Source organism: Odocoileus virginianus, chromosome 10 (genome assembly GCF_023699985.2).
Source record: "Odocoileus virginianus isolate 20LAN1187 ecotype Illinois chromosome 10, Ovbor_1.2, whole genome shotgun sequence".
NCBI classification, from domain to species: domain Eukaryota; kingdom Metazoa; phylum Chordata; class Mammalia; order Artiodactyla; family Cervidae; genus Odocoileus; species Odocoileus virginianus.
Window position 1 is genome coordinate 2834776 of NC_069683.1, and position 24590 is coordinate 2859365.

General features: G+C 57.6%; 1 protein-coding gene across 2 annotated transcripts in view; it reads right to left on the minus strand.

Annotated features, from left to right (window-relative positions):
- P2RX3 (purinergic receptor P2X 3) overlaps window positions 1-24590 on the minus strand; it is a 33007-nt gene that overhangs the window by 7542 nt on the left and 875 nt on the right. Inside the window, exons 1-8 of one of the 2 annotated variants that reach the window (XM_070472927.1) lie at window positions 19044-19153; window positions 17089-17224; window positions 16515-16586; window positions 16289-16352; window positions 15315-15408; window positions 15024-15101; window positions 14111-14252; window positions 13266-13402 (exon numbers count right to left, since the gene is read on the minus strand). In XM_070472927.1, coding sequence (XP_070329028.1) covers window positions 13266-13402; window positions 14111-14252; window positions 15024-15101; window positions 15315-15408; window positions 16289-16352; window positions 16515-16586; window positions 17089-17121 — 620 coding nt within the window. In that variant the 5' untranslated portion in view covers window positions 17122-17224; window positions 19044-19153. Of the gene's footprint in view, window positions 1-13265; window positions 13403-14110; window positions 14253-15023; window positions 15102-15314; window positions 15409-16288; window positions 16353-16514; window positions 16587-17088; window positions 17225-19043; window positions 19154-24590 lie in introns of those variants that run through there. The other variant, XM_070472926.1, reaches the window with a different exon arrangement.

Sequence of the window (24590 nt, forward strand, 5' to 3'; positions counted from 1 at the left end):
TTTGTGGAAGAATAAAGAATGATCTAAAACTGGGGAGTCATTCAAGATTAGAGAGAGGGCAAATTCCAAAGACACCACATTGCGAGGAGCAAACCTCCTTAGGAAGTCTAGGAGATTGACATGTGGTTCTACAGTTGTTGTTAACCTGCTTTTTGACCCTGGGCAAGTCACTCAACCTCTCTGAGCTTTTTGCTTTGGTCGATAAGTGAGAATAAAAAGGCTACAGGAAGGATGGGGATGGGATGGTGCCCTGATATACATCGTAAGTGCTCAAGACATGTCCATTTCCTTCCTCATCCTGAGAACGAGGCAAAGTGAAATAATAGAATCTAGGGGACTTCATCAGTGCTCCAGCGGCTAAGACTTTGTGCCACCAACGCAGGGGGCCCAGATTCAATCCCTGGTCAGAGAGAACTAGGTCCTGCATGCCGAAATTAAGAACTCACATGCCGCACCTAAAGATCCCACGCACCACAGCTCAGACCCGGAGCGGTTGAATGAGTAAGTGACAAATAAAATAAACATTTAAAAAGAGCAGAGGCGAGCCATGAAGTGTCCAAAGAAGGACCCCAGCCACCTCACTGAGGAAGGAGAAGGGCGTGAGATTCCCTGGTGGTCCAGTGGTTCAGACCTGGTGCTTTCATCGCCAAGGGCCTGGGGTTTGATCCCTGGTTGGTAACTACCCCGCAAGCCGTGTGATGCGGCCAACAGATAAATGAATAAGCGGCAAAGTGAACAGAAGGGCTGAGCTACCCCGTCCCCGCGTGCGGGCCAAGTCATCACTCATCTCTGTGACCCCACAGGCTGCAGCCTACCAGGCCCCTCTGTCCATGGGATTCTCTAGGCAAGGATACTGGAGTGGGTGGCCATGCTCTCCTCCAGGGGATCTTCCCAACCCAGGGATTGAACCTGCATCTCTCATATCTCCTGCCTTAGCAGGTGGATTCTTTACCACTAGCACCACTCAGGAAGCCCCACCCCATGGCTGAGCCCTGATTCTTCCCAAATCCTCTGATTCCTGCCTCTCTGGCTCTGGTCTTCTCGGCTAGGAAATGGGGTCAGTGAGGACGGTGTCTGCATTCAACTCCTCGGCCTGGAATGCCAAGCCTCAGGTCTGCAGTCCCAGCCTCCCTGGCAGAGGCCCCTCACGGCCTGCACACCACGCTGCCTGCCTTCTGGATCCCCCGAACATGCTCGTGGATGTTGACTTCTGTGCCTCTGCCCCTGATGCCCCTTCTCCTCCCTTTCCCCCCCGCACAGACTCCTAGTCATCCTGCAGGGCCCATCTCCACGGCCTCTCACTTCTCCTCCCCACAGCTCTTCAGAGCATCCTGCTCCACGCCAGGCGTGGTGCTGGGCACCGCCGATCCCCCGGCAAGCTCTGCTCTCAGGTGAGAAAGAGAAATAGGAACGAGCCACGCAGACCCATCCTCAGGTAAGACTGCATGCAAGAGCACGGGGCATGGAGGCTGGCGGGTCAAGGAAGACTTCGTGTGAAAGCAGCCTGATCGCGGGGAGCTGAGAAGCAAGAACGGACGGAGCCGGGGCAGCTTTCCCGGCTGAGGGGTCTGCAGGCCCTCTCGAGGGCAAGGATGCTGCGTCCTGAAAAGCTCAGAGACCTGGTGGGTGGAGCAGAGAGCGGGAGCGGCCTGGCTGGCGCACTTCGCCCTGGGAGCGCGCCTGTGTCTCTCTTCCCACAGCCAAGGTCAGGGGCTACGTGCTCTGGCTCGAAATTGATCACGGTGGAGTGTTTACACCACGGAAATCAGCAAGCATTACAAATCAGTGCTCTGGTTTTTTTTTTTTCAAGCATGCTGGCTTCCCAGGTGGCGCTAGTGGTAAAGAACCTGCCTGCCAATGCAGGAGACATAAGAGATGCAGGTAAGATCCCTGGGTCAGGACAATCCCCCGGAGGACATGGCAACCCACTCCAGGATTCTTGCCTGGAGAACCCCAGGGACAGAGGAGCCTGGTGGGCTACAGTCCATGCGGCTGCAGAGTCTGACACGACGGAAGCAACTTAGCACACACGCACGCTGGCTTACGAGTGCAGCGCTGAAGCTATAACACCCCTTCGGGGTACCCCTACTGTCTCTGCTGGGACGCAGGCCTCTGCTCCAGTACCTGCCACCCCAGACTGTAGCGAATAATTAGGACTCTCGGGACCTGCCTGGTAGTCCAGTGGGCAAGAAGCCACTTTGCAATGCGGGGGACGCGGGTCCGATCTCTGGTCAGAGCAGCTAAGCCCCCACTGCAGCTCCTGGGCCCGCACGTCACAACTAGGGACCCCGCGGGCTGCAGCGACGATCCTGCATGCCGCAGCAAAGACCCACCATGGCCAGATAACACAGAAATAGTTTCTAGAACAACAACTGGGGACTATCAACTATAAGCCGGATCTCCCCGTCTCTCTTTGCGCAAGGGCCTGCCCAGTCCAGCAAGGAGTCCGGTAAATGCTTCCTGGAGGGGTAAATGGATTTCTCAGATTCCTGACATCTCACAGTGGAGCTTCGCAAGGCTGCCCTCCGAGGCTCCTCCTACTGACTAGGGCTTCTGCGTTTCTCCCCATTCGTCAGGTGGAGCTAGGACAAGGCAGGAACAAAGGCTGTCTCTCTCCTCAGCAGAAACACTGAGATCTGACAGCTGGCTGGGTGGGGAAGTAGATGCTACTGGTGGGAGCAGTGCGGGGAAATAATGTACGTGCAGCACTTTCTCCTGCCGAGCACTAGGCCGGCGGCTTCCACACCCATCATTGCACCGAGGCCTCTCACAACAGCAGCTCCACAGAGCAGCTGGTGGCTTAGGGGCCCTGGAATGAGACCGTCCTGGACTGGGACTCCAGCTTTGCCACTTGGATGAGCTACGAAACCTGGGGCGCAGGGCTTCGGGCTCGGTTTCCCCAGATGCGCCATGGAAATACAGCAAGGGGGCACAGCTGGGATCCAAATGGTGCCTCTGGAATCCACAGCTCCCTGCCCACCCCCTGCCGCCTCCCTGCTAACTGTCAGGGAGAGAGGAGGCCCCAGACACCTGCCCGTGCTGAGCTGGGAAGCGGGGGGAAGCCTGGGAGGGGGCGCCGACTGGCAGGGCTGGCCCTCGGGGTACAGGGGGCCCCCGGAGCCCAGCTGTTTGAAGGGTCACCTGTCCTAACACCCAGCCTCTCTCTGTTCTGTTACGACAGCTCCATGAGGCGGGAGGGATCTTAGTTCCCTGACCGGGGATTGAACCCATGCCCGCTGCACTGGGAGCTCGGAGTCTTAATCACTGGACCCCCAGGGAAAGCCCCCAGCACCCAGCCTCTGGTCTTGGACCTCCACAAGCTGCCTTCCTGCCCCCGATTCCTCCCTGGTTTCCAGTGGGGGGCTGGTGGGTGGGAGGCACCGGCCGGGGACCAGTGGGCAGGAAGCAGAAGGTGGGGTATTGATTCCACCAGCTGCTGCCCTGCTTCACTGTGGTCCTGCCTGGAGCTGGGTCGCTCTGTGGATGCGGCCCCTGCCGGGGACCCTGGCTCCCTCCTCTGCCCTGACTGGGGGGCCGGGAGAGGGAGCCCTGTGTGTGCTTCTTCACAAACCCCAGCCGAGCCGGCTTTCCCGCCAGGCCCCTCGCGGAGACACCTGTTCTGAGGCCAGAAAGGATGCCCTCAGCACAGGACTGAATCAGACACTTCTGAGGCCTGCCAATACTGAGAAGCTTGCGTATGTCTGTGTCTGTGTGCGCGCGCACGCGTACGCACACATCGTGCTTCCTCCTGCTTCCAGCAGCAACAAAGAATGAGTAAGTTACAAGTCTCAATTACCATCATAAATCACTTGTCAGAGGTGCTGCTGCCGGGCAGTGTGGAAGCTTTATTCTCAGGGTTGGGGGGGGTACACATCACAGGTCTGTAAATAAAGAGTGCATGCTTCAGCAGCCGGAGTCTCCAAACCTTTCCCCAGACACCCACATGCACTGGATCAGGCTTAGAGACGCTCACCTGCAGCCAGCCCATTTTACAGAGGGGGAAACTGAGGCCCACAGCGGGAACGAGGGCTTGCCAAGAAATCACACTGAGTTTTTGCGGCAAAGCCCGAACCACTGCCTGGACCTTCCTTCTGCTTCCCCTCTATCTCATTTTTATTATCCTTGGCTCGCCCCAGCACCAGATTTGTGTGTGTGTGAGAACATTCTCGTTATTTGAGTGCAAGTTTATCATCTCTACTAGATTAAAGATTCCTTGGTTGGGTCTTCCCTGGGGGTCCCATGGTTGGGAGTCATCCTGCCCACACAGGGGACGTGGATTTGACCCCTGGTCTGGGAGGATCACACAGGCCTTGGGGCAGCAAGCCCATGTTCCATAACCTCTGAGCCCACCTGCCCTGGAGCCCGTGAGACCGCCGCAGTGAGAAGCCCACTCACCGCAGCAAAGAACCAGTGTGGCCAAGAATAACAGACAGATAAAGTTATCTCAACCCGGGGCTCTGTGACACCCTGGAGGGGCTGGATGGGGAGGGGGCCGGGAGGGCGCTTCAAGAGGGAGGGGACATGTGTACGCCTGTGGCTGATTCATGCCGATGTTTGGCAGAAACCAACCTAACCCTGTAAAGCAATTATCCTTCAATTAAAAATAAATAAAATTTTTTTTAAAGTTAAAAAAAAATTCCCTGATCCTAGGAACTGGTCCTGCTCTCTCCCGGTCAGCCACGAAGCAAAGCACAGCACATGCTGTAACTGGAGGTTAAAAGAAAGCCCCAAAGCCTGCCCACTTTAGCCTGGGCGGGTCGAACACCTCCAGTGAGGGGCGGGCGCTACGGCTGGGGCTGCCCTGCTCCCCTTCTGACAGCTCCAGCCCTGAGTGGCTTCCCCGGCGGCTCAGCCGTAAAGAATCTGCCCGCAATGCGGGAGACCTGGGTTCAACCCCTGGGTCGGGAAGATCCCCTGGAGAAGGGAAAGGCTCCCCACTCCAGTATTCTGAACTGTATAGGCCACGGGGTTGCAAAGAGTCGGACACGACTGAGCAACTTTCACTCACTTCCCTTCCCTTCAACCCTGAACGGCGCTTTCCCACGCTGAGCTGATATTTGCAGTCCCAGCAGTCACTGAACTGAATGGAGAAGGGTTTTTTATCACCACGTACAAATCCCTTGGAAGCTCTCAGACATCTGTTTAGAAATGATCCCTCTCCCAAGGAGTGGTGGAAACTCCTTCCGAAAGCAGGGACACGTAACTGTTACAACAGCAGGGAAACAGCAACGAACGTGCGGGATCCGGGTTGAACCTGCGAGGGAAAACCTGGGCCTGGAATTTGGGTGTCTGAGGGAGGGAGGTGGCGTTCTCAGCAAAGCTTCTGCCTGGTGGGAAGTAATTTTGCCAGCCGAAATATACTTTTACAGTTGATTTTTTACACTGACGGGAAAATATCTCCTGGCAGACTCCTTGCATGGGGCTGAGGCAACATCCTTCCAGCAGGCAGAGACTCCTCCCCTGTGAGAAGGGTCCCAGGTTACATTGATTGAATCATGTTCTAGGAACCTAATCGACCGCAAAGGCAGACATTTAAAATATGGTGTGTTGGATCTTTTAAAAAAAATACTACTAATAATTTATCTTTAACAAGGCAGGGAAAGATCAATGGACGCAAAGCTGGAAGATATACCAGAGAGCTAAGTTACTAGCTGTCTGATCCTGGGAGTGATCTCTCTCTTTTTTTTTTTGGCCTCAGTTTCCTCGTCTGTAAAATGGGGTGACCATACCAGTCCTGCCAGCATACTTGGGGCTGCGAACACAAGCTCGGGGGTGAGCCCGCCAGGGTTCAGATTCCAGCTCCAGCACTAATTGCTGTGTAGATTGGGGCAGAGAGATGCAACCTCTGAGCCTCAGATTTCCAGTTATAAAATCCTCCCTCTTCAGAGGCGATGGGGTAACCCACAAAGAGCACTCGCCAAGGTCAGGCTCGTAAGTGCCCAGGAGTGTCAGCCAGCATCCTCTACCTGTCCTGTGGACAGACACGGGAGTGACAAAGGGCTGAATGAATTCAGGATCGCTCTCATTGCCTCGCCTCTCACCCTAAGCTAAAGGAAGCAGAGATTAAATCGGAGGAGAGAGAATTCCAACCCGTACACCCGAGCCAAGAGGACCTGCACGTGTTTCTGCAGAAATGATGGAAATGACGGATTTTATCACACTTTCTATGGCTTTTGGAAGGAGAAAAAATCCAGATTGCAGAAAGTGCGATCAAAGCCAAGGGTGCCGTTCGATTCTGTCTCTGTCAATCGGCCTGAGAGCGCGCTGACTGCACGTTGCTACATGGAAGCGGAACACGCGCCAGATTTCAGTTTCATGAAAGCTGCGGTGGGGACATTTCCAACACCAAACGATCGCTAGAAACACCTACGGCCTGAGGAACATCTCGCAGCTGAATGAGTGTTTTCTGTCCCAGACTCCAAGAGAGGAAATCCAAAACCCTGTTGCCTTTTAGTATAGCAAAGCTGTCTTGGGAGCTCTCAGGGGAGGAACAAGAAATGCAACGATGCTAAATGCATGGTTCTGATTCTGTCGTTCCAGCAATCAGGGTGGGGGTGGGGGACTATACCCCTGACAGCTGCTTAGCGGCCACAGATCAGGTCCCTGGGTTCCTCTTCATGGGCCGTATAACCTTGGGCAAGTCTCAAAGTCTTCCTGAGCCTTCCCTGGGGTGAGGGCAGATGATGGGCTACAAACCCCATCAAAAAGAGGTCTGAGAAGGCTCTTCCAACTTAACTCTAGGGGCTCCCAATCTGAGGTCCAGGGATAAGCTTTTTAAGGTCTTCAAAGCCCTGGAATTCTACGCTGCATGAATATAAATGCAGGGAAAGAAAAAAAAAAAAAGATGGCCAAACTGCCCAAGAGGTTCACTGCCCGTAAAAGGGGTAGGGCTGGGGGAGGGAAGAGCCCTTCCCGGTCACGACTCTGGCTTGGGTTTACCACCCAGAGCGCGGGCTTCCCCTTATTCATAGAAATTGAGGATACTGTACAAAAGGAAATCACCTGCCAAATTGCTCACACGTGTGAATACGTGCATTTTTGTTGGGCAACCAAGGCTTTCAGAGGGGCATGGAAGGCACAGACGCCTCCAGGAGGTAGGGCAGGGCTGTCACCTCACAGAGGAAAGCTGTCAGGCTTGTGCTGGGTGTCTACTGACCCTGCTCCTCCCTGCCTGACCCCGCTCCTCCATACCTGAGCCCGCTCCTCCCTGCCTGACCCCGCTCCTCCCTGCCTGACCCCGCTCCTCCCTGCCTGACTCCCGCTCCTCCATGCCTGACCCCGCTCCTCCATACCTGACCCCGCTCCTCCATACCTGACCCCGCTCCTCCCTGCCTGACCCCGCTCCTGCCTGACCCCGCTCCTCCATGCCTGACCCCGCTCCTCCATGCCTGACCCCGCTCCTCCATACCTGACCCCGCTCCTCCCTGCCTGACCCCGCTCCTCCATACCTGACCCCGCTCCTCCCTGCCTGACCCCGCTCCTCCATACCTGACCCCGCTCCTCCCTGCCTGACCCCGCTCCTCCATGCCTGACCCCGCTCCTCCCTGCCTGACTCCCGCTCCTCCATACCTGACCCCGCTCCTCCCTGCCTGACCCCGCTCCTCCATACCTGACCCCGCTCCTCCCTGCCTGACCCCGCTCCTCCATACCTGACCCCGCTCCTCCCTGCCTGACCCCGCTCCTCCATACCTGACCCCGCTCCTCCCTGCCTGACCCCACTCCTCCCCATACCTGACCCCGCTCCTCCCTGCCTGACCCCGCTCCTCCATACCTGACCCCCGCTCCTCCCTGCCTGACCCCGCTCCTCCATACCTGACCCCGCTCCTCCCTGCCTGACTCCCGCTCCTCCCTGCCTGACCCCGCTCCTCCATACCTGACCCCGCTCCTCCATACCTGACCCCGCTCCTCCCTGCCTGACCCCGCTCCTCCATACCTGACCCCGCTCCTCCCTGCCTGACCCCCGCTCCTCCCTGCCTGACCCCGCTCCTCCATACCTGACCCCGCTCCTCCCTGCCTGACCCCGCTCCTCCCTGCCTGACCCCGCTCCTCCATACCTGACCCTGCTCCTCCATACCTGACCCCACTCCTCCCTGCCTGACCCCGCTCCTCCATACCTGACCCCGCTCCTCCATACCTGACCCCGCTCCTCCCTGCCTGAGCCCGCTCCTCCATACCTGACCCCGCTCCTCCATGCCTGACCCCGCTCCTCCATACCTGACCCTGCTCCTCCATACCTGACCCCGCTCCTCCCTGCCTGACCCCGCTCCTCCATACCTGACCCCTGCTCCTCCATACCTGACCCCGCTCCTCCCTGCCTGAGCCCGCTCCTCCATACCTGAGCCCGCTCCTCCCTGCCTGACCCCGCTCCTCCATATCTGACCCCGCTCCTCCCTGCCTGACCCCGCTCCTCCCTGCCTGACCCCGCTCCTCCATACCTGACCCCGCTCCTCCCTGCCTGACCCCGCTCCTCCCTGCCTGACCCCGCTCCTCCATACCTGACCCCGCTCCTCCCTGCCTGACCCTGCTCCTCCATGCCTGACCCCGCTCCTCCATGCCTGACCCTGCTCCTCCATACCTGACCCCGCTCCTCCCTGCCTGACCCCGCTGCTCCCTGCCTGACCCTGCTCCTCCATACCTGACCCTGCTCCTCCATACCTGACCCCGCTCCTCCATACCTGACCCTGCTCCTCCATGCCTGACCCCGCTCTGAAGCAGGCCCTTTACTCAACCCTCCTCCGGTTACCCAGTCGGCAGGTGCCATCTGCTTCCCGCTGGGACCCTGACTGATACAGTATTTTCAGTTCGTCTCTGCACTGTCTCTGCCTAGCCACTCACACAGACTCACACGTGTTCCCTGACCCACTCACTCAGCCTCAGCGACTCACACAGCGGACGCACACGCTCGCTCACACGCACTCATCCCCAAACGCACGCACACGCCTGTTCACGGGCAGAGGGACTCTCGGTGCCCCCACAACACTGCCTGTGCCCACCCTTGGGGGAATGCAGGCAGGTCTCCGCTTAGGATCCTGCCCCGCTGAGCCGTGGGGGCGCCTGGCACGCAGGAGCCCTTCTGTGGGGGTGGCTATCACCGTGTGCTCCCTGGAACTGGTGACCCTCGCCAGCTCTTATTTCTTAAATTTTTTAATTAATAATTTAAAAAATTCCTTTGGCCATGCTGCATGGTCGGTGGGCTCTTAGTTCCCCAGCCAGGGATCAAACCCATGCCCGCTGCATCGGCAGCATGGAGTCTTAACCTCTGGACCTCCATGGAAGTCGTGCCAGTTTCTATTTTTAGAAATGCTTCACTCTGTCTGGGACTGATGTGGATGAACCCAGCAACTGCATCTTCTCAAGGTGCTTGGAGAGAAGCCTCATGAAAACACTGAGTTAAAATGGCCTTTGGAACCTTACACCCCGTAGAAGAGACCTAAGAGTAAAAATAAAATCTTTCCACTCAGTTTCAGGTAGGGACAGATGGGAACCTTCAGGAGATCACACAAAGAAAGATTAATTTAGATGGATGGCACCAGGTGCTTTGAGTGGAGGTGGAAGGGAGACGCGTTGTAGCTCAATACGAGGTCACCTTTCAAATGACTGGGGCCATCAGTGACGGACAGACCTCGTCTGGGGCTGCATCGCAGAGACTGCCATAGGAACTGGGAGCAAATGGCCTCTAAGGCTCCTCTAACATGCACCTGTGACCTGGGCCCATCACCTCCCCCTTTGGAGGGTCTACTTCCTTATCTGCTAAATGGTCATGTTAGTCAAGGTGCCTTCGACAGCTATAAATTCTCCGTCTCTGACTTCTGCAGGCAAAGATCCTCAAGATCCTTGGGGTGGGGGCTGGCATTTGGAAAAGAGCTGCAGAAGTAATTAAGGATGGAAACGCGAGTCTCTAGCTGCCTCTGAACGTCTGAGTTTGCAGATTAAAAGAAGGCTGAATCTTGGCTGAATGATTCCATTCCCTCCAGAGCAAACGGCAACAGCAGGACGTTGAGGGGGGGGAAATCTAGCCTCTGTTGGTGAGGAAGAAGCAGATGAATTTGTTTGGGAGACAAAAGGCTGGGCTCAGAATGGTGCCTCCAGCAGCAGCAGTTAGTGTTTCAGCCTCCCTGGACCTTAGACTCTCTGTCTTTAAAGGGGGGTGAACGCGCCAACTACACTGACTGAGCTAAAGGTGAATGCCTCTAACCTCCCTGCTTGGGGTGGGAAGCAGCCAAGAAAACAGGTTTGCATCCAGGCACCCATGCTTGCTGGCTCTGTGACCTCCAGGGAAGTATTTCACTTGCAAGCCTCTGCTTTCTCATCTGTGAGGTGGGGGGAGGGAAGCTTCTCCTGGGCAGGGGGTGAGAAGCTTTGAGCAAACGCACGTGGGACACTTCACACACCGGCAAGGAGCCTCGTGAGACTCTACGGAGCGGGCATACAGGACCCGCACCACGGCCAAGCTGAATGAGCCCGGTCGAAACCCTTGTTCTCTTCTCCAAGGTTTTGCATCGGTGGCCGGGAGCTTCCCTGACAGGTGATCTTAGCTCAGCATTGGGTCCGTGTGGTGCCTGCAGTTTGCGGCAACACAAGAGCAGTGGCTGGCTCCCCGGGGTGGGGAGTGAGGTTGGGGGATGCTCTGAGGAGGCAGAGCCAGGGCCACAGAGATGCCCCTTGCACCCTTACTCCTTGGGCTCTCTAGAAACTCTTAAACCATAAGGGTCAAATAGAGCACCTTTGCCTCTTTACACTCAAGCCAAAATCACCGTGGATGGTGACTGCAACTGTGAGATTAAAAGACGCTTACTCCTTAGTAGAAAAGCTATGACAAACCTAGACAGTGTGTTAAAAGGTAGAGATGTTAATTGGCTGACAAAGGTCCATATCATCAAAGCTATGGTTTTCCCAGTAGTCATATATGGATGTGAGAGTTGGACCATAAAGAAGGCTGAGCAATGAAGAATTGATACTTTCGAACTGTGCTGTTGGAGAAGACTCTTTGACAGTCCCTTGGACTGCAAGGAGATCCAACCAGTCCATCCTAAAGGAAATCAGTCTTAAATATTCATTGGAACGGCTGTGCTGAAGCTGAAACTCCAATATTTGGCCACCTGATGTGAAGAACTGACTCACTGGAAAAGACCCTGATGCTGGGAAAGATTGAAGGCGGGAGGAGAAGGGGGCAACAGAGGATGAGATGGTTGGATGGTATCATCGGCTCAATGGACACGAGTTTGAGCAAGCTCCAGGAGATGGTGAAGGACTGGTGTGGAAGCCTGGAGTGCTGCAGTCCGTGGGGTTGCAGAGAGCAACAGAGCAACTAAACAAAAACAAGACTCTAGCCTGGAGATCTTTGGCGGGAGGGTCAGCTATCTGGGGCCCCCAGGGATTATGCTCGCAGCGTCCTTAAAGACCCTCTGACCTGTCTCTCCACATTTAACCCAGGCTTATTTATGACTGGTCTTCCCTGGGGGCTCAGCTGGTAAAGAATCCATCTGCAATGTGGGAGATCCGGCTTAATCCCTGGGTTGGGAAGATCCCTTGCAGAAGGGAAAGGCTGCCCACTCCAGTATTCTGGCCTGGAGAATTCTGTGGACTGTACAGTCCATGGGGTCACAAAGAGTCGGACACGACTGAACGGCTTTCACTTCACTTATTTAGGACGAGGTCTAACTCACGTCCTGCTGTGCCTAGGGTGACAGAGGGGAGGGATGCAGTGCGTGTGTGGGTGAGCCCACCACGACCAACTGAAGATGAGAACTCCAAACCAGTTCTTCTTGGAATGAAAGACTTTCTTCTAAAGCTGTATGAGACCGCGAGTCGGGGTCTTCTTCCTATCTCTACTCTTCATAAGCTCTCCCACCAGATGAGTTAGCTGGAGGGCTGAAGAATTCCCAGTGGCCAGAGAGAAGTTATGAAGATGAAGACTTGCAGTTTAGATCACAAGAATTTTTATTAATATGTTACTATTTTAAGCCACCATACAAATATCCTTTGTATTGATTTCAGTGTGATGTACTGACTGAATAAATATGACAATTTCTGCCAGGGAGCCAAATAGTATTTTTAACCTACTTTAAATTATGTGTTGTTTCCTATGGGTTTTTTTTTTTTTTTTTAAGTTTAGAGTTGATTATAAAGGCACTTTCAATTTTAAAAAATTCTTCTTTCCAGAGAATACACACACATTTTAAACTATTAATTGCAAAGCTTGTTGTTTAGTCTCTAAGTTGCGTCCCACTGTTTGAGATCCCATGGACTGTAGCCTGCCAGCCTCCTCTGTCCATAAAGGAGTGCATTATTATTTTTTAAAACTACAAACAAAGATTAAAAAAAGGAAAATGATCTTTTTCTTATGGATGCCATTATGTTAGGTAATATCATTATAATGGAGGAAATTTGAATATATAATTGAAATACATTCTTAATCATATTTTGTCCCCTGATTCCTGCCTATTTACCTAATTTAGCCTGTTTACAGTATATAACACTGTGTTCTTAATCAGGACCCTGCCAGAAATTTTAGGACCTTAAAAAAGTAAGGGGAACCTGCCCCCAACCCCCGCCCCCAGAGAGCTGAAGTTTTCCACACATTGTCTGATCAGCTCAAGATAATAAGGTTCATAGATAAGGAAATGGGGATGGAAGGAGGGCTTTCAGCTCGATCCCAATAGTTCGCCCCAAGTTCTTTTCTCTCCCTTTCTTCAAAATGGGGAGAGGGATCCCTTATGTCTCAAAGCCATTGGGAATGTAAATGAGATGGTATTTAAAGACCGAGTTCTTGTTTGGAAAGTCACTGAAGAGCTAACAGTAACACTGTAATCATTACTTGTCACTCAGATGAAATCTCTTGGTTACGGACAGAGATACAAAATTTCCACCTTTTGAGAAAACCATACGAGCTATCACCCATGCTTGGTGAAGCAAGAAACCTCAGAAAATTCTGGTGCAGGGGACAAATGGGACGGCCCACAGCTTCAGAGCGGGAGGAGCTCAGAATGGGTTCAGAACCACGGAACCAAACGTTTCAGGAGGCCCTGGTCTCGGGGCCTAACTGCCAGCTGGGAGCATGAACCCTCCGCGGGGTCCCTGCCCCTGACGGCGAGCTCGGAGAACCGCATGGGGTCTCCGGGTGGCCGACGGCTGGAAGTCCTCCCTGATTTTGAGCCGAAACCCAAGAGGGGAACGTGGCACCTTCTCTTCCTGGGGGGCACTGAGGCCTGACATGTCAGGGTGCCCGCCTCCTTGCAAAGCCCCGGGGGACGGGGCGGGGTTACCTGAAATTGTAGCCTGGGGAGACACTGCTCTTCTGCGAAACGCCGTCCAGCCGGGTGAAGGAGTATCTGGGGATGCACTGGTCCCACGCCTTGTCCAGATCACACACCCAGCCGATCTTAATGCCCAGGACTCCGCCCTGGAAGGAGAAGGGGGCGGACTGAGCCCTCTGATGGAGCGGGGTGGTGCCGGCGGGGCGGGGCGATGGGGTCCTGACAAATGGCCCGTTCTCCAGGCGGAGGGCAGAGGTCGGGGGAGAGAAGAGGGCTTTGTCACGCGTCGCTTAGCAAAGAAGCGCTGTAGCTGAGGGTCACAGCCCTGGGGCCTCTCTGATTCCTGTTTTCCGCATCCTTTTTTCTCCCCGTGGTGCTGGCTCTTGTGGAGGCCTGCCCTGTATTTTGGCATGTGGCCCTAGCTGCCCCACAGCGGGTGGGATCTGAGGTCCCGGAGCAGGGATCGACCTCTGCCCCGGCTTTGCAAGGCGGGCTCTGAACTGCCGGACCACAGGGACGTCCCTGGTGTTTTTTGGTTATCTTTAGTCCCTTAGTTCTCACGCAGGGAAGTGACCACTGATCCACCTTCCCGTGGTGTGGGCGCTCCTGGGAGATCGGAGGCCTCTGCCTGCACATGGAGCATGAAGACAGGAGCAGGGGAGAGGGGGCTGGGGGTGGGCAGGAGCTAGGCAGGCAGGAGCACTGCGGGCAGGTGCAGGCACAGGCCGGGCACAGGTCTGGGGTGCCCCCACCCGGGGCATGGCCACACTGCAGCTCCTCCCCGGCCCCCAGGACCCCCTCCACCGGCCAAAGGGCCCCCCCTGACCCCAAGGCAAGAGTGGCTTGGTCCTCACCGTTTGGGCCAGCTTGGCAAAATCCTGCCCCGCGAACTTGACCACGTCGCCCACCCGCAGGATGGGGCAGAAGGGGGCTCTGTCGGGGTGGAAGCGGCAGGTCTTCACGTCTGCGGCCGTCAGGTCGGGGAGGAGGTTCCCTCTGGGGAGTGGAGGGGGGTTGACGCGTGGGTTTCCCTCCAGCCCCGGCCCTCTGGACGCTCGCGCCCCCCACCGTCCACCCCTGCCCCTGGCCTTTCCAAGGCCTGCACCGCCGCCCTCCTCTGCGAGGGTGGGCGGCCTTATCCTTGGCTCCTCTGCTGTGCTCTGCATGTGGACACCCACCAGGAGAGGCTGAACGGGGAACCACTGGAGAGGGGCCTCCCCAAGGGAAAAGGGACACCCCGCGCACCTGTGGACTTGAGGCGGGGAGCAGAGGACCCCGCCTTCTTGGAGGCATCCCCGGTTCCAGGCCCAGGGTCCACTGTCCCTGCCCCCACCCTCACTGCCCAGCAAAGCCCCCGTGTGGGGCCTCAGCCCCAGTGCACGAGGCTGGCAGGGAATCTGGTCCCAGAGTCTGCCCTGGGGAGGTCTCCCCCTGGGGAGCCGGGGAAGAAGGGGTGTCCCCCTCCGGGGGCGGTGGCTGCAATGCTTCTTGGCTTCAGGAAGGAGCTAGGACTCAATCCTTTGGCCCCTTTATGCAAACAGCTGACTCATTTGAAAAGACCCTGATGCTGGGAAAGACTGACGGCAGGAGGAGAAGAGGACGACAGAGGATGAGATGGTTGGATGGCATCACTGACTCAATGGACATGAGTTTGAGTAGACTCCGGGAGTTGGTGATGGACAGGGAGGCCTGGCATGCTGCAGTTCATGGGGTTGCAGGGAGTCGGACACGACTGAGCGACTGAACCGAACGGGACTGAGAACTCACTTCTCGAAGTTGAAGAGGGGGAAACGGATGCTGTTCTTGATGAAAATAGTGAAGTTCTCGGCTTCCATCATGACAGGCCTGTGGGCGAGAGCAGGAGGCCTGAGCTTGGGAGGAAGGAGGCGGAACCGGGAGGAGGGACCACCTACCTTTCTGGGAGCACCTCCTGACGGCCACGTGGGCGGGGCGTCTAGGGTCTGGGGGAGACGCTCCCGAGGGCCACGGCCCTGGCCCCGCCCCGGGAGTGGACGGGGCCCGGGCGCCCAGAGGCGCGGCGCGTGCCCGGGCCCTTACGTCTCCACCGTGTCCACCTCCGCCGGGCACCAGCCCTGGATCTCGCAGGTCCGCAGCGCAGAGCTGTAGTTGACGCAGCGGCCGGTGAGGATCCCTGCGAGGGTGGAGCCGCGATCGCTGGGTGCACGCCCGGCTCTTCACCCCGTCCCCCTCTCCCCATCCGGGACGCCCCCCAACACACACAGGGACCCCGCAGGCGGAGGGAAAGGCCGGGTCGGGGAGGTGGACCGGGGCCCCGTGCTCCTCAGACTCCTTCCTCCTGGCCTCCCCAGCCGTGGACCGGCCAGACGGAGGGGACGACCCATCCCTCCCGTGTTCCAAGCCCCTGCACCGCGGAGACCCCTTCACCGCGGGCTCTTTCCTGCCTCCGAGCCTTGGCGGCCTCTGCTCCTCTTGCCTAGAATGCCCTTCTCGAAACCTCGCCTGCCAAATCCTACCCGTTCTTCAGGGCCCATCTCAAATGTCCCTGCCTCTAGGAAGCCACTCGGGGCCGCCCGCCAGGAACCAGGGGCTCCCCTGGTGGCTGAGCGGTAAAGCATCTGCCTGCAATGCAGGAGCCACAGGAGACCTGGGTTCCATTCCTGGGTGGGGAAGATGCCCTGGAGGAGGGCATGGCAGCCCTCCCAAGTATTCCTGCCTAGAGAATCCCCATGGACAGAGGAGCCTGGTGGGCTACAATCCATGGGATTGCAAAGAGCCGGACACAACTGAAGCAATTTAGCACGCGCATGCCAGGAACCAATCTCTCTCCCCCAAGCCCCCGCGTCCCACCGAGCATCTGTGACAGCCCTGTCCACCTGGGACACCTGTGTGCTCCCCATCCCTGGACTGGCAGCTCTGGGGCAGCCCCCACTGGGGTGGCATACGGCGAGCTTCTGTCAGAGTGGGCAGTGCAACCCGGGAAGCCTGATTCCCACTGTCTCCCCTGGCGGGGATGTGGGGTTGGGAGGGGATAGGGAGGGGGCCGCACTCACCTCCCCCTGGGAAGCGCTCAGGCCCACACTGGCTGTCTGACACACAGCGGAACTTCTCCTCGCTCTGCAGGGAGACAGGTGCAGGGAGGATCCATCACCCTGGGGGGCAGTGGGGGGGGGTGCTGGAGGGTGGGGGGGGTCCCACGCAGCCCCAGGGGCTGGACCCTGGGCCTTTGCATACACCCTGAAACCCAAGCCTCCCCCAACCACGCTGCGCTGCCCTGACCTCTGGGCAGAAGCCTTGCATCTGGTTTTCCGTGACGATCATCTTGGTGATGATGACGAAGACAGAGGTGCCCTTGGGAGGCGGAGGGAGAGGGAAAATGCAACAGTGCCAGTTTGAGAGGTGGGTACATCTGTTATCCCCACTGTACAGATGAGGAAACTGAGGCTCACTCTTATCCCCATTGTACAGATGAGGAAACTGAGGCTTGCACCCAGAGATCTGGCCAAGGTCATGGGGCTAACAAAAGGCAGAGGTGGGGTCCAAGCCAGACTCTTTCCAGCCATCTTCCCGGCCCTTCTTGCTCCCCCCAGGGTGTTGCCCTTGATTTCAGGACAGGTTGTAGCAGAGCCAGGGAGAAACCCGGCTCCCTGACACCCAGTGCTGCCTAGCAAAGTGGGAAGGCAGGCCCCAGGCCCCAGCACCTCCCAGCTGCTGGGGGAGGGGTCCCCCGGATCACTGATGCCACGGCATCTGGTCTGGGAATCCCATCGGCGCTCCTTGCCTTGGCCCCTCCCCGCCAAGCTACCCAGCCTCTGGATACCCACAGGGTCCCGGGCTGGGCAGAGGAATGTACCTGGGGGGGTGTCACATAGTCAGACACGTCCATGACTCGGTTGGCATAGCGTCCGAAGCCCTTGACCTTGGTCACCACCGAGGACTCGATGGCCGTGTCCCGCACCTGGTATGCCTTCTCGTGCAGGAAAACCCACCTGGCGTGGGGCGTGGGGGCGGAGAGCAACAGAGGAGGGGTGAGGCCCTCAGACAGAGGCTGGGAGAGGCCCCTTCCTGTCAGCCTCCAGAGAGCAAGGGGCGCCTGGTCTGGAGGCCTGGGCCAGCCGGGGGTTGGCTTAGAGTCACGTTCTCCCCCTTTCTGCACTTACCCCCTAGGAGCCCTTTTACACTCCTTTTTTTCCCCTAATCGACCCCCTCTTTGAAATTTTAATACCTATCGATGCCATTTGTGTACTGTTTGTTGTTTTCTGCCTTTTACATAAAGAGACTGAGATGTTTGGACTTCCCTGGTGGTCCAGTGGTTAAGCGTCCACCTGCCAATGCCGGGGACACGGGTTCAATCCCCGGACCGGGAAGATCCCACGGGCCTTGGGGCAACTGAGCCTGAGCACCACAACTACTGCAGCCTGCGTGCCCTGGGGCCTGTCTGTCGCTGCAAAAGACCCACAGCGACGAGAAGTCACTGCAGCTAGAGCGGGGCCCCTGCTCTCCGAAACTAGAGGAAGCCCACACACAGCAGCGCACACCGAGCTCGGACAGAAAGTAATTAATTTTTTTTTTTAAAAAGCATTTTTTAAAGAGTAAGGTTTTTTTTTTTTTTTAAGTTTTCCAAGAACCAGTTTTCAGCCCTTCTGTCTTTCTCTGGCGGCATCCGGAGAGAGGACGCAGAGGGTCATGGGCCTCTGACCCCAGTGCCTCCCAGGCTTTGCTCACTGCTGTATCCTAAGAGCTGGGGTTCAGCGGACCAGCCAACGCAGGCCCTGGGTGCTGGATGAGAAGGACGCGGGAGGGAGGCGGGGCCTGGCAGGTCGGGGGTGGGGCTGGGGAGGGAGGCGGGGCCTGGCAGGTCGGGGGTGGGGCTGGGGAGGGAGGCGGGGCCGCTTATTTCTTGGGCTGTGCTGCCACCCAGAGGGCATTTACCTGTACTGGTTGACACGGAGAAAGAAACTATGGTTCTTGTCCCCCAAGCACTTGGGCCAATGAATAAGTTTAATAGAGAAGGGAGAAAACGCAGACACGAAGGGGAAATGGTCAAAGCAGACCAAGTAATAATTTAGAAAAGTCCAGGAGCTTCAGTTCCTGCGCAGGCGCTAGAGATAACCCTCTGAGCCCTAATCTTTGAGCTACCTTATAGATACGGAAACCCCCCAGCAGGTGGAAGAATTTGATTAGGTGGTGAGCGGACTATAGCCGTGACATAAGCTGCCACAATTCTGAGAATTGGCCTCAAAAAAAAAAAAAAAAAAGTAAACAAACCAACCCCGGAACTGAAGATGAACTGTACTGAAAGCAATCGAGACGCCGTCGGTCAGACCCCCGATAACCAATTTCAAGACGACGATCAGAGCTGTTCCTGCGTGCAGCTTTGCCCCGCTTCAGCCGATAAAAGCTGAAGCTCCCTGACTGTCGGGGGTGGGGGGGGCTGGTGGTGTGGGGAGTCTGCCTTTGGAGAGCATCTGGCATCTCAAAATAGAGCAAACTTTCCCTTCCACCGACCTGGCCTCTTTACCGGCTTCTGAGAGGCGAGCGGCTGAGCCCGCTGTCAGTCACGCGGCTTCCCCCCGCCCCCCGCCCCCCGCCCCCACCCCGCAGCGTCTGGGGCAGAGAGGGACCACGTGGGGCCGGGAGGATGCCCTGGGCTTCTTCCCTTCCTGCCTCCCTCACGGGCCCCTCCCAGCCTTCCCCAGCAACAAGAAGGGGCTGCCCCTGGCCCCTTGCTTTCCCCTGGGTTTCGGGGCCGAGCCCACCTTTTCACGGGAAGTCACCCCGTGCCCTTGGGGCTCAGGCCACGCTCACCCTCAGCATCACTCGCGAAAGTTCCATCTGCTCCTGCCTGCATGCGGGGAGGCGTCTTCACTCTCCTCGCCGTGCAGACGGCAAAACCTCCTCAAATACATTTGCGAAACGCTGCGTATGTCTGCCCAGCTCTGCAGACACACCCATGACTTCTCAGGGATTTTAGGGGCGCACTTGGGGAATATGGTGTTAGGGTCGTCTTCTGAGGCTCACGAGGGCGACAGCCGGCGGGGGGAACCCCGTGAGAGGGAGACGGGCAGGCGGAGTGGAGACTGCGGAGCAGAAAAGACGAGGCTGGCTGGCGGGGTGGGTGAGGGCTCGGAGGTGGCTGCAGGCTGGCCCAAGTTGCTTAGAAGCAGGGGTTGGGACTTCAAGCCTGGGAGCTTTCTAGCCTCTGGGGTCCCCTGATGTTGGGAGACACAGAGGGGAGCAGCTCGTGGGTCGTGCTGGGGTCCCGGTCACTCGTGGGGTCCTATCTATGGGACTGAACTTTACGAGCGGCTCCTCGTTCAGTTTTCAGTGAAAGGGTTCACAGTCACCCCCTAGTGGGGCTTCCCTGTGGCCCCCGAAATCTTTTTAAAAAAAGACACTTAATTATTTGGCTGCGTAGGGTCTCAGTTGGGTTTCCCTGGTGGCTCAGGGGGTAAAGAATCCGCCTGCAATTCAGGAGACACAGGTTCCCGATCGGGAAGATTCCTTGGAGGAGGGCATGGCAATCCACTCCAGTGTTCTTGCCTGGAGACTCCCATGGACAGAGGAGCCCGGTGGGCTACCGTCCACCGGGTCGCCAAAAGTCGGACACGTCTGAGCAACTGAGCACGCAGGGTCTCAGTTGCAGCACCTGGGGTTCTAGTCGTGGTTTCCACCTTAGCCGTCTCAAGACACCTGGGATCTTAGTTCCCCGACCAGGGATTGAACCAGTGAACCAGGGTCCTCTCATTTGAAGGCAGGTTCTTAACCACTGGACTGCCAGGGAAGTCACCAGCGCCTGAGTTCTGAACGCTGCCTTGAGAGGGCAGGAAAGGGTGGTCACCGCCAGCGCCGGCCGAGGGCGCCTCACCTGCGCTGCTGTTCCTGCCTTGTTCCAGGCAGCGCCCTGAGTAATGAGCCATTAAGAGTTCTCTGCGTGCTTGCGAGCCGCTCCTCGGAACACCACGCCTCTGTGGAAGTCTGCAAGGGGTGAGCTTTACTTCCCTTGCCCTGCCTCCTGTGTTGTGAATACTGGGAAGGGTTTCATCTTGGTCTTGGGAGGGAAGGGGGCTCATGGAGAGGTGTCAGCTGCCTGTCTCGCGTCCCAGCAGAAGGGAAGGGAGCGATTATGGATAATGCGGACGTCGTCCAGAAGAGCTTTACCAGCTAGGCTGCGGCCCTCGGAGCCACGGCGGGGGGCGGTGGTCTGACCGAGCGCCTCTGCGGCTGTGCTGCCCTCGCCTGGCTGGGGGCCATGGTGGCCACACGGCCCCTGGGCCCTCCCCGTGCCTGGCCGTGCAACGGACGCGCCTTTGTGTGTCTAGCAGTGAAACGACCGGCCTCTCCTGTCCTTCAAGTCTGGGAACCTTCAGGTGAGAAGCGGCATTCAGATGGTCACCGTTGCTGTAGGATCCGCCCAGCACGCTGAGGATGCAAGAATCCTTTCTTACGACCCAAGGGGACCGCTGTGCTATTATCCTCGTGTTACACACGAAGGAACCCAGGCCCGGAGCAGGGCACCGACTCGCCGAGCTGGCATGCACATTCTGACCCTGGATAACCCCTTCAGGGCCCCCAGTGGGGTCCTGGTCCCCAGCCCCCGGTGCCTGTCCTGCTGGCCTCGCCCATCAGCCGGGAGAGCAGCCCCCGGCTCAGGGACGTCTCAGGAGGATGAGCCCAGGGCCCTGGGGACGATTAAGCGGCCTCTCTCCTTCTCGTCCTGCCTCACGGCTCTCTCCTGTGCCCGGGCAGGATTCCCCTCCGAGTTGAATAACAAGCGGAAGCATTCCAGTGCCCCCTTGGGGCATGCGGGCAGCTGGAGAAAAGGAGGGTGTTCATTTCCAGAACAGAGGGGCCGCGTCTGTCTCCAGGGGCCGGGGCTGAGGAGACGGGGCGGCACTGATCCTCCAGTTCTTGGCACCGACTCTGCTGCTCTGACTTCTTCTTTCTCGCGTTCCTGGTTCATTATTTATAGAGCGGGAGGCGGGCGGCAGCTCCCTGGCAGGTGGGATGTGCAGGAAGGAAGTCAGGGCAGTATCCCATCCTCTCCACCACCCAGGAGTCAGGGAGGAGATCGGGAGGGTATGAGGGGGTGTGTGTGTGTGTGTGTGTGTGTGTGTGCATGCGCGTGCACGCGGGAATCAGAGTGGTCTCTTAGGAAGGTGTGAGCTGGGCGAGGGAAAGAGGGACATGCCGGGAGCCTGGGGAATGTCAACAGTCACCAGCTTCCCGAGTCACCCAGCCCAGGCAGAGGCTGGCGTGTGTCACTTCCTCCCACCAGAACCCTCGGAGGTGGCAATGAGGTGGCATCGTCCGGATACGGGGACTGAGACGTGGAGATGGAAAGTGATCTGTCTGAGCCCCACTCTTGTTGGGGCTGGAGCCAGGCTTCTAACCAGGTTTCCCCATCACGGGGCTGGGGTGCTGGGCGTGGGGCAGGCAGAACGAGAGCCATGAGATTCCATGCCCCTCTTTGTAAACTGGATCAATCCCCCCCTTTTAGTGGCTTTACATGTTGGATGTCTTTGGAACCTTTGACCTGAGGCTGAACGTCGTGAACCAAAGCGGGTGGCCATGCAGATGGGGGTCTTAGAGTGGGAGAGCCAGGGCAGGGCTGTGATGGGCTGGGGGCGCCTGCAACCCCGACAGGCCCTTCCCAGGGTGGAAAGGGCACTCCAGAGGTGGGAGGCCCTCACTGCTGTGGGCTTCCTGCAGGAATGCCCTGGGAATCAACCCCAGGCTGGGCACTGGCTGGCACGTCTGGGCACTCAAGCCTCAGGGATCATCTCCTTCTTCCTCCTTAGATGCTCATGGGATCCAGACAAGGGGTGGGCTCTTAGGAAGTCCCCCCACTGCTCCACCACTGCAGAGGAGACTGCGGTGGGCCCAGAAAAGGCGCGAGAAACACCCAGGAAGTCCTCACAGAGACACCTCTGTGCACCTGGGGCGGGTTAGGGAGCCAGGGATGAAGGGGCCTGAGCCGCAGGCAAGCAGCTGAGGCTCAGGCCAGTGTGTGCGTGCGTGCATGTGTGTGTGTGTGTGTGCATGCGTGTGTGTGTGGAGTCGATCAGGTGGTATATTGCTGTGCGTACATAAGAGAAGTGGTTGGTTCCTGTCACTCACGCCCTAGGTAAAGCTGTGCATCTGGTCTACCTGGCAGGGCTAATGTGGAAGCGATTCAAGTCAAGCATTAACCTCAAAGCTCTAAAAATCCTTTCAAATCCTCCTGCGTCGGAGCCACAGCCACCTCTCTTTGCATGACTGCCTGGCCTCTTAACGGGCTCTCCTGCATCCACTTCTGCCCACGCCAATCCCTGGGGTCAGCCAGGGCTTCCCACCTCTCCCCCTAGACACACACAGACACACACACACACACACACACACACAGGTTAAAATGCATCAGGAGCCTCCATCACTGTACATCACTCCTCTGCAGCATGAAGGATCGGAGGTCCAGCCTCTGCCTGTGGCTGCAGCCCTGTCCTCCACCATCCTCTCCTTGGTTCCCTCTGCTCCAGCCACCAAGACCCCTTCTCACTCCGCATCCAGCAGGCCCTTCCACATCGCAGAGCGGGTCTTCTCTGCTTTGAACCCCCTTCCTAACTTTCCCGCACCTAGTGGCTCTGACTCATCCTTCACCTCTTGGCTGCAAAGTCTTGTGTCCAGAAAGCCTTCCCTTACTTCCCTGGCCAGGTCAAAGGCAAACCCTTCTGTACCCGCGGCCCACGGGGCACTGGGCCCCCCTTCTTCAACCCCGAGCCACGGCTGCCATTTTATATCTGCTCGTGGAGATGGTCTGATTAGTATCCATCTCTGGCCGTGTCAGCTCCATCGGGGTGAGGGCCCGTACCACTTGGGCCCACTGTTCCTGCCTCCGTGTCAGGAGGACACGCTCAATACAGTCCTGCTACCTTCATGACCACGGACTCGTGTCCCGGCTCACAGGCACAGAGATGCGGCTGAGGCCAGGGGCTGGGCTGAAGAGCGCTGCTCCGTGGGGAGCTGTCAGGCTGGGAGACGGATGGGGCTGGATGTCAAGACGCCAAAGAGCCTCTCCCACCCGCCCAGCAGGCTGGCCTGCAGCACTGAGGATGGGGCACCGGACTGGATCAGGGAGAGACAAGGGCGGTGAGGGGTGGGGGCGATGGAGCCCGCTGGGTCTCGCCTCCATCAGTCTCCAGCCTGGAGCCCATGGAGCCAGGCCAGGCTGGAAAGTGCTGAAGTAGCTCTGTGCTCACCTGGACCAACAGATCATTCTGCAGCGACGAACAACCACAGCTATGCACACGCAGGCAAACATGGAGCCTTAAGAACCAACTTTGTGCCAGGCGCTGGAGACGCTGACGGAGAGCATGTGCAAACATCCTAGCTCATGAAACCTCAGCGTTGGAACAGAAGTTCATTTAAAGCCACTTAATCCCATCCCAAAGCTTGAATCCCCCCTCTAATGTCTCCACGAGGAGACTGCATGTGCAGCCTCATCTACACACCGCATGAATGAAACCTGCTGGTTTTCAGCACACGCGTGGAGCTGCTAAAAATTTCCTTCATCTACGTCCACCCATTTTCCCATGCGCTACTCCGGCCTGGCGGGCCAGCAGGTCCACTCCTGCGGCCCCAGCCCCCACACACAAGGGTCTCCTTTGACCTCCCGGCGTGAACTCCTGACGGTCATCGGTGTCTCACACACGCAGACCCGTTGTCTCAAGGAACAGTGTGAGGCGAGTGACCCAAATGCCAGGAGAAAAGAAACAGACCTCTGAGGTTTCTGTCCCGTTTTCCTGATTCGAATGACTGCGAGAAGGACAGAACCTGTGTCTCCCCCCAGCCATTGTTTCACGAACCTTTGTGTATACATGTGTGTACGTGTGTGCACCTGCAAGAGGTGGGGGCCCAGAGGGGGTGTTTGGACCTCCCTGGCCCTTAAGCAACTCCCAGGATGGGTTCTAGGGCATGAAGTCAGGCAGACGCAGGGCACTGATGGTTTCTGACAAAGGGGAGTATTTCTGGCCCCTGAGGGGGCGGTCCCCTATGTCATGCTCAGAAAAGCCTCCTTTCTCTGCAGTAAATCTTCCCTGGAGGGGTATTTGCACCCGTTTCTGCCCACCACCTGTACCCCCACAGGGGCAGGGTCCCCCACCTCAACTCCCCGCCTTGCCCTGCGCTCAGAGAGTGAGGGCTCCCCTTCCACATTCTCGCAGCATCTTGCCCAGCCCGTCCCTTCTCCGCGCCCTCTCCGCCATCCACCTGGTCAACCTGTCACCGACTCCCTTGTCTCATCGCCTTCCCCTCCCTTCCCCGGCTCCCCCGTCTTTCCGAGACCCTGAAGAGTTGGCTGAAGGCAACGGGAAGGTGTGT